Source organism: Alosa pseudoharengus, unplaced genomic scaffold, assembly GCF_046254945.1.
Source record: "Alosa pseudoharengus isolate Yale_2024_CS ecotype anadromous, Long Island Sound unplaced genomic scaffold, YU_APseudo_1.1 YU_APseudo_1.1_scf_12, whole genome shotgun sequence".
NCBI lineage: Eukaryota > Metazoa > Chordata > Actinopteri > Clupeiformes > Clupeidae > Alosa > Alosa pseudoharengus.
The window spans coordinates 9,649,912-9,659,672 of NW_027468587.1; the positions used below are offsets into that span (position 1 = coordinate 9,649,912).

General features: G+C 40.5%; 1 protein-coding gene across 1 annotated transcript; it reads left to right on the forward strand.

Moving 5' to 3' along the window:
* Positions 1-291: 291 nt before the first annotated feature.
* Positions 292-4,583, forward strand: LOC143118914 (cathepsin K-like). Its single transcript, XM_076280053.1, has 8 exons — positions 292-382; positions 786-922; positions 1,218-1,340; positions 1,429-1,575; positions 2,940-3,155; positions 3,288-3,453; positions 3,971-4,064; positions 4,351-4,583. Exons 2-8 carry the CDS (start codon positions 797-799, stop codon positions 4,445-4,447), a joined length of 969 nt encoding a protein of 322 aa, XP_076136168.1. The 5' UTR covers positions 292-382; positions 786-796; the 3' UTR covers positions 4,448-4,583.
* Positions 4,584-9,761: the final 5,178 nt, after the last annotated feature.

Here is a 9,761-nt window from a genome sequence, read left to right on the forward strand (position 1 = left end):
CAAAAATACCACACACACACACACACACACAAAACTCTGACCCATACACACCCATACCCAACACATACACATAAACACATACACATAAAGCAGCCTTTATGATTGCCAACCCGGATTTCTTCAATGCAGCTCAATCTCTTTCTCTCTCTCTCTGACGTACTCACTCATTCACTCACCAAAGCGACATTTTTGGAAGGGAGAAACACAAACCACATCCCAATTCACATTTGTGCATAATTGTGCTTTTTATAGAAAAAAAAAAAAACAATGATGCTTTGATCAAGTTCCCCTTATCAAGGCTATATAAAGTGATGTTCCGTGATCTGATGATGAGACAGGAGTGTCTGAAGAGTCCCTGCACTGTCCCACCAGAAGCTAAAAGGTATGTCAACCACAGAAACAAATTAATCATAGACTAAACCATAACTAAGTATCTAGAGTATAATGTTAACCTTCAATTCTAAATTTGACAGCAGCACATGCCAAACTGCATGTTAAGTGCTTTTACAATTTTTCTCAGTTGCTTTGGCGCATTTCTCAAAATATTTGCAGTTAGTGCATTTCTCAAAACAATTAGTGCAAACTGCACCGCATAGTGGATAACCTTCAAAAGTGTGTATCTTGCTCAGAATGCTTAGTTTATGCCTCAAAAGCAAATATTTATGCCATTGAAATGGTCAGTACAATCAAAGACTTTGAATAAACAGTTTTGAGAATTACTATTCTGATCTGAGAAATGTGTCAAAGCAACTGAGGAAAACTGTAATAACATACTATTTCTTCAGTGTCGCCCAGAATGATCCTTTGTGGAAGTGTGCTGTTGGTGGTTGGATCCGTTTTGGTCCACGCCACACACAACCCAATTCTGGATGCAGCATGGGAGGACTGGAAATCCACCCACCAGAGGGAGTACTTCATTTTGGTACGTTTGAAATCTGTGTCTATTTTGGATTTGAGATGTTTATGTTTTGTGTCCTTGTATTATTCAGAAAAACATTGTTGATGTTTCTCACAAATGTAATTTATCTGTAGTGTTTTTCTGTTAAACTTTTGCATGAACAGCGGTGTCAGCAGAATCCACTTTGGGCCACAGAGAACATTTTGCCATTTTCCCAGTCTAGCAGCTGGCAAAAGTTGGATCTTGATGGACACCAATATCCTTCACTGTCACTATCTCAGGCTGTCTGTCTGTCTGCGTTTGTCTGTGTGTGCTGCAGGGTGAGGAGGCAATCCGCAGGACCATCTGGGAGAAGAACATGCAGCTGATTGAGGTGCACAACCAGGAGTATGAGCTGGGGATCCACTCCTATGAGCTGGGCATGAACCACCTGGGGGACATGGTAAGAGATTTAGATACATCAATCAACAGCAAGTCCAAAATGTGCATCCAGTGTCCATTTCTAACTCTCCACTGCATCCACTCCTTAGACGAGAGAAGAGGTTGTGGAGAAGATGATGGGCTACAGACCTGACATGCAAGCAGAGAGCAATAACACCTTTGTTCCTGAGTCTGGACCTGTGCCCACCTCCATTGACCACCGTAAAAATGGCCGTGTGACACCTGTCAGGCAACAGGTAGGAGGCATTGTGATATGTATGACATTACTGTATTTCACACTCTGTAAGCTTGGTTACAAATATAAATAGTTATAGTGATTAATTGACTGCATCCTGTCCAGACCATGTGAAGAAGAGTTACACACCACAGTCAACAAGGAAGCAAGACTGACAGAAGCTTTATACTTCATATTAGAAACTGCATCATTTAGAGCAGGGGTGTCAAACATACGGCCCGCGGGCCGGATGCGGCCCGCTAGATGGTTTAATCCGGCCCAGACTTGTAGAGAATAAATTTCTGACGATGTCAAAAAAAAAAAAATCTCTAGCCCATTCCTGTGAGGAGTTATTCATTTTCAAAGAAATAACCGAAATGCTGATTTCAGCCGCTAGGCGCAGCCAAAAAACAAAAAAAAAGTTCGGAGTTGACTGGTCCTGTGCTGTCAGTTTGGCTACATTGTCGGGAGAAAAGCAGGCGTTGCGACAAAATTCAGAGACAAAGTGCAGCCTGCAAACGGAGGACAAGATGTTTGGGCATTTTATTGTATTTTGCACCAGGAAGTGTTGTGTTGTAAAACACTAAACTTGGATCATGTTAAACTGTGGTTGTGCAAACTGTAAATTTAATCAGGTCGCGAGGTCTGACTCACCGTCAGTTTGACTGTTTTCTTAGTGATAATGGCATTCTGTCTGGCTTACCATACCACGCTGTTGTACGGTGGTTAAGCAGAGGTGCCGTACTCAAGCGTTTCTTGGAACTACGAGAGGAAATTGGACAGTTCTTGGAGAAAAAAGGCAGACCAGTAGCAATTTAAATGCCCGGAATGGGTGCAGGATCTGGCCTTTATGGTGGATAGCCTATTACACAGCACCACCACCTAGCCTACAAAATTATTTGATCTGATGTAACCTAATCGTATCAGTTGATCGTATTGCTCATGCACTGCTAACTTATGTTTGTTAAATTCATTTTATTTTTCATACATTTGCACATTTTTAAGGCAGGATGTTAACTTTCTTCATAGCTCCCACTTGAGTTTAGTGTGGTGAGTTGGTTCAGGTGGTCAGATGTAAAAATGTAGGCCTATCCACTCAACTATAAAAATAAACCAGTTGTTTATGAGAGTGAAATGCATTTTATTTCAATTTCATTGACCTCTCTGGATAAATGTGTAATAATCTAATATATCCCGTGATTATGTAGGCTACAAGCATAGCCTACTGAAAAAAACTAAGCTGTGGATGTTTTGGATGTTTTGCAATTATTTCACTGGTCCGGCCCACTTGAGATCAGATGGGCTGTATGTGGCCCCTGAACCAAAATGAGTTTGACACCCCTGATTTAGAGCTTCTTTGTTATTGTTTCCCCTTTGTGTCCTCAGGGCTCCTGTGGCTCCTGCTGGGCCTTTAGTGCTGCTGGAGCTCTGGAGGGCCAGCTGAAGATGAAAGGGAAGAACCTGATGTATCTGAGTCCCCAGAACCTGGTGGACTGTGTGGGCCAGGACACAGGCTGCAATGGCGGCTGGATGGTCTACGCATTCGACTACGTCCGCAGGAATGGCATAGCCTCTGAGAAAGCATATCCCTACACAGGCATGGTAGGCTTCTCATCGTTGTCGTAATGTAATGGAAAAATATCAAAAATGGTTGCAAAACTTATCAAAACATAATTACATTATGATATGTGTTGAGATATATAAATTGTATGCCAATGTATCAATACCCTCCAGGATGAGAGATGTGCTTACAGTAATAGCATGAAGGCATTCACGTGCAGAGGCTTTAAGAACATTCCCCGTGGAAGTGAGAAGGACTTGACTGCAGCCGTGGCTCAGGTTGGCCCCGTCGCTGTGGCTGTGGATGCAGGTCAGCAGAAGTTTCATTTCTACAAACAAGGTAAGCCGTCACTGAAGTGTTCTCTCTCTCTCTCTCTCTCTCTCTCTCTCTCTCTCTCTCATTTATGGGGAGATGGTGGGGACATACTTTTCTGATTACTTAAAACTGCACTACTATTTTTAAATGAATTGCATATGCATTTTAAAGATATTATGAAGGTGATGAACCCTTATATGAAGTAATGAAACCTTAGTAAATTACGTTCTAATGACAACCATTTCAGACCAAAACAACGTCAATCAGTGCAGTTTTGAGTAAAATCATAGCATGTAGCATAGAAATTTTTTTTCTGTAGAAATTCTCCCCATACTAGCATTAATTATATTAATTGATAATTTAATAAAAAAACGCCGTAAAAATAGTGTAGTGTCCACTCTTAACCTTGCACTATACGTACATACATCAGACAGGCCCCCTTTGCTTTGGTCAGACTGCATTGAGATTCTTTCCTCTTTCAATTTACTTTAAAGATGAAAAATGCCTCTGAATTCTGAGCATCTCCTAACATTGTTTTCAGGTGTATACTATGACCTGGCGTGTAACCCTAAAAGACTAAACCATGCCGTCCTTGCAGTGGGTTACACCCAGAGTGCCTGGATTGTGAAAAACAGGTGGGTTTTGTCTCTTACAGCAGCTCTCAGCTGCTTACATTGATTATCACTAAATAGTCTGACTTGTTGCTGACTAGTATGTAGGGCATGCTGCACTTGCAGTTGAAATGTTAAAAGCTCTGTACAACGTCAGTTTTGAATGTATGGTCATGTCGTCTGTATGGATAGATGCTTTTGCATACAGTATAACTGTTTTGTTGTTGTTGTTGCGTCACCCCACAGTGGGTGGTAATTTGTCCACAAGTGGTTTTGTCTATTTATGTTCATCTTGTTTGTGCCTTGGCAGCTGGGGCAAAAGTTGGGGAAACAAGGGGTACATCTACATCCAGAGGGGAAACAACATGTGTGGCATTGCCAACATGGCCAGCTTTCCAGTTGTGTGAAGATGCATTTTGCAAAGGAGTCTCAGTGCTTTTCTTGCAAGTTGAAAACATTGAGATTTAAATAAACATGTGATGTGTGTATTCCCACATTCATTTGCTCTGCCTGAAGAAAAATAAATGCTTTGCACCACTTGCACATTGGTCTCATATGTAGTTGTTTTTTTTATTACAGTTTTTCTCAGTCACTTTGGTGCATTTCTCAAATCATCATTAACGTTTGCACATGTGTGCATTTCGTGTGCATTTCTCAAAACAATTAGTGAAAACTGCACCACATAGTGTATTACCTGCAAAAATGCGTATCTTGCTCAAAATGTCTATGTCTGAAAAGCAAGTATTTATACCAATAAAGCTATCAGTGCAATGAAAATTACTTGTCCGTACGCCATTGTTGATGAACAAGATAGTCGGACTGATTTGTCATGTTATCAATATGACAGTTTACTCTGTAAGTATTTTCTAATAACAATGTGCAAGGCAGCACTATTTTCTGTGTGGCAAAGCTATCTCAAAGTTACACATTATTGTCTGTGGAGACCTGGAGGGGGTGCTTGTCAAAACGCTAGCGTTAGAGCTGGAATAGGCTGATGTTAAAGCGCACACGATGTTCATACACAACGGTAAATTGAAACAAAACTAAAGGTAACTTTTTTGTCATTATTGGGCATTGATGTTGCAAAGATATTGCATGTGGATGTTGTACTATATGGGCTAGTTTTTAGGTGAAAAATGCACGAACGAAACCAGGAAACAAACAAATATTATCAACGCTTTGAATGTTTCTTTGCGCGCATGAGGGTGTCTGTAGATGGGTGTGCATTAGGGGTGTGAATCTCTCATGGAAAAGACTATACGATTCGCATCTAGATTAGGGTTGCAAAATTTCGGGAATTTTCAAAGTTGGAAACTTTCCATGGGAATTAACGGGAATATACGGAAATTAACGGGAATAAACGGGAATTAATGTGAATAAACTGGGAATTTTTAATATGGCAAGTTAGTCTATAACAGGGAACTTAAATGTAGTGGACAAAACCCCATCTTGCAGCATAATATTAGTTAAAACAACCTGATTTGATGCAATTTCAGTCAAATTTCTACCCTGCACATACGTCAATCCCATGCACACAGCAATCAGCATAGGCTACTAGACATAAAGGAAACCTATGATGCGTTCATGTGCATGGGGAAAATAAATTCCCAGTGAAAATGTCATCTCATGTGGGAATAACTGGTGTGAAACTGGGGGAAGTTTGCAAACAGAGTTGCCCAGTTATGGGCTTGTCGTCATTTTGCATAAACTGTAATGGAACGATTAATCTGTCTGGTTAAGCTTGACAATTTATATATAATTTACATAATCTATAAGGTTTGGGTGGAGTGGTATGTTGTGTCATTATATTTTTATTTGTTTTACCATTTTCTGGGATTCTAACTAAACAAACTGATTGTCAGTCAATGTTACAACCAATTGGATTTTGTTGTTGAGTGGCATGGTGTATCTTGGGCAGTTCAGTGGTTTCGGTGTTGCTAGCTTAGCACACTAGTAAACCATAGGCAGAGAATGGGATTCCCGCTAGCATGTTAGCTATCTTTGTATGCTAAGCTAAGCGAAAATACGAACAAACAAATCATATTGCTTATTACGAAACAAAATGTTAATGTCTGTATATGAAACAGTAGGAGTTACCAAATATTCCCAGTTAATTCCCGTAAATTCCCATAATTTCCTTTAATTCCATGAAAGTTTCCAATTTGGAATATTTCCAAAATTCCCCAGCTTAACTTCCCATGGAAAGTTTCCGGTAAGTTTCCGGAAATTTCCGCCCCTTTGCAACCCTAATCTAGATACATGGACACCATTCGATACAAGAAAAGATACATGTTCATAAAAAACGATTCAGTACGATTCGATGCAGTTCAAGAATGGAAAGGATTCTGAAAGATTTTTTATCATTTTCTCAAGGTGAACATTCATTTTATATTATCAATTATCATGGTCATGGTTGTCAATTAGGCGAAAAAAATGTGTGAATATTATTATCTAAACTGAGGTTTGTATCATATACTGTATTGAAATGAAAAAAGAATAGTCTACATTTCAGTCAAACACAGCAGCCAAATACAACATAAAAATACTTTATAGACTTTATAGATTTTATAGAGTTATATCTGATTGTTTTCAAGGAGCTGTAGCCTTGTTGAGGTGAGACAATACCGAAATAAAATAAAACCGTGCTTAAGACACTCTTGGCCTTTTCTCATATAGCCTACAAGAATAAAATAGGCCTACATATCAATGAACTCTGAATGAATGCGCTGTTTGGAACGTAAATGAGAGTCTGAGCGAGCAGAAAGGGTTGTGAACCGATTTGTAACAAGTAAATCGATATAATGACCGGTTCATTTCAGTTTTATTCCGATACGGGGCTTCACGTATCGATGTAGCCGTATCTTACAGGTTAAAAACGGATACCTATACGTATCGGTTAATCTTTACACCCCTAGTGTGCATGGCATTTATTTCTGCAGGTGCCCCTGTGGCCATGCATGCACCCTTAAAATAGCATCTGAATAACCGCCACTGACTTTAGACTAGGATTTTCCTGGTCTGTGGCGGAACTGTTTTCTGAAACGACAAAATAGCACCAGGGAACGTTTGCACCGGAACACACCTCCTCTTTTCGCAGAAGCGCAAGTTCATTCCCTGATTTACCGACGTGCCTCTGTGAAGGGAAAAGTAGCTGTGTGTTGGATGCAAAATAGGAATAATACAAGCGCCAGTGTACAAAGTCAATTGCGCTTGAGTGCACGATAGGGCCCTAAATCTCGAAATACTCTGTTTTCTTCTCAATCTACTCTGCTCCTTATTTTCTCTTAAGGGAGGATTAGGGGAAACAGGTTTATCATTTCGAATTTTGCTTTCCAGTGGGCGCCCCTCAGGGGCGTCACTAGACCTTATTCACTGGGGCACGTGCCTTAGTAAAAGTCTCCAGTGCCCCAGTAAAATTCTAGCGCTGCTCTCGCTGGAAACGGCATTTATGAGCGCATCTCCGTGCCTGCTTTAATTATGGCTTGAGCCTGTTACTTACCAGCCAATAAAAAAAAACAAGGAATAAAGAAAGGGGCCATAATAGCCAATCAGGAAATAGCACCTCTGTAGCTGGGTAAGATTGAACGCAACAACCAATGAAAATCGTTCACATGATAATTCCGAGTGTTTCGTTGTACTGCACACACATACACTGTGGAATCCACTGGAGCTCATTACATCACTTTGAGCATAGAGTAAGTCGTCCCCTGTTTAATGTTACAACAAATTCACAACTTGCTTGACAGAAAAAATGACAAGTTGATCGCTGTTAGAGAGTGTTACCCACATAACTAGCATCTGTTTTTCAATGCTTAGCGTCATTGTAGCCTACATTTAGCAACAGTTTACCAGCTTGTGCGCTCTCCCTCACACACACACTCACACCATGCGTAGGCTGCATGCACACATGTGGACAATTAATAAGGATTTATATGTATACTGTAGAGAGTCCTGTAAAAGTAGCCTATATTGTTTGTGAAGCTGTCCTACTGTAAAACTAAACATAGCCTTCTGATAAACTACTCAGAGATGGACATCAGACAATTCTTCCTGAACAGAGGGAGAGGAACAGTGAGGAGAGATGAGGAGGACAAGGGAGGTATGATAATTGGCCACATTAACGGTAACATTAACATTTATGCTGGTAATAGCCAGTGCTGTGATTTAATCAATGGTTTAATGGCAAACTTAAATAAGTTTGCTGCATTTGCAAATGTAGCCTATACTAATCTACACAGAATCAGAGTAGCCTATAGGTTTATAGATTATTAAAGGCTGCATTTGCAAATTATCACCAAAAGTCAGTATGAAGGCTTTAGTAGGCTACAAAGAACTGCAGTATTGCCAGGATGACTATAGGACCCTTGCCTGGAAGGGAAGTATATCTCAATTTTGACTAAAAATAAGCTTCCCTTGTGTTAGTAGGAAAGCCTATTAAATTCATGCAGTGAGTATAGGCCTGCTTATGCCCATGTATTTGGATGTTGCTGGATAGTGGCTGCTACAATTGAGGGAGAGAGTGCTGGAGGAGGAGAAGGAGGAGGAAGAGGACAAGAAGGTCGAAGAGAAGGAGAAAGAGCACAGGCTGGGCAGTCCAGTACCAGGCAGGGGGAGGAGGAGAGAGGCAGGCAAGAAACGGATGAGGACATAATGGGGGCTAGACGTAAAACTTGTATCTTTACCAGTGGTTTAATATAGCCTACAGTATGACAGTGACAATAATGATTTTGAAGCTTGTACACATAGGCTAGCCATTTATTTCATATTGCGCGCACATTTAATTTTTTTTTAATGTATTGGGAGTTGGGGGCCTGTGCCCCAGCAAAGCTGTAGGTCTAGAATCGCCCCTGGTGCCCCTATTCTTTTATGTTTTATGGGTGCAAGTGTGTAAGGGCAAGTGTGTTCCCTTTCCTAATCAGCTTCTTCAGTTTTTTTTAGAGTCACTGGCTCTGATGCTGCTGCTCTTGCACTTGTTTGATAAAACATATGCAACATCTTGCTGCACACATTAAAAGACTTGAACAAGAAATAGAGTCTGCTCTGACCCTTCTTGTGAACAGTCTCAGTGTTGTGCTTCCAGTCCAGTTTATGGGGTATCAAAATGAACACCCAGGTATTTGTAGTTCTCTACCACCTCCACCTCTTCCCCAGGATGGAAATCGCACATTCGCATATTGACTACACTCTGTCTGCATTCCAAACGCATTGGTGAACATGACCACTAGGTGCAGCGTCAGACCAAGGGTTGCAGACATGTAAACATGCAGTTTAGCACACCTCAGATGCATAGTTTTTTTTCGCATAGTGTCTGCTTTAAAGGGGGGGGGACATGAATCACAAAATGTCCCACAAACATTGGTATAAACTAGGCCTACATACAAATGAAAACACAAAACACATATGAGAGTATGGACATTATCCAGTTGTGGGTTTTTGAACATTCTTGCATAACATTCCATTCCGCAACAATTCAAGGTTCTAAAATTCTATGTTGAATTCAATGAAGATATTCTTTATAAAGTTAATATTCCAACATTCCTGTACACCTTTATATTATTAAAGGAACCATATGTAAGATTGTGGCCAAAACTGGTACTGCAATCACTTTCAAATTACTGTAGAGCGTTGTATACCCTCCCCCTCCCCCCTGACTCGAGGTTGCCAACCCGGAATGCTAAAACACTGCTGACTTTGTGATTAGTAGATAGGTTGAGGGTGGCG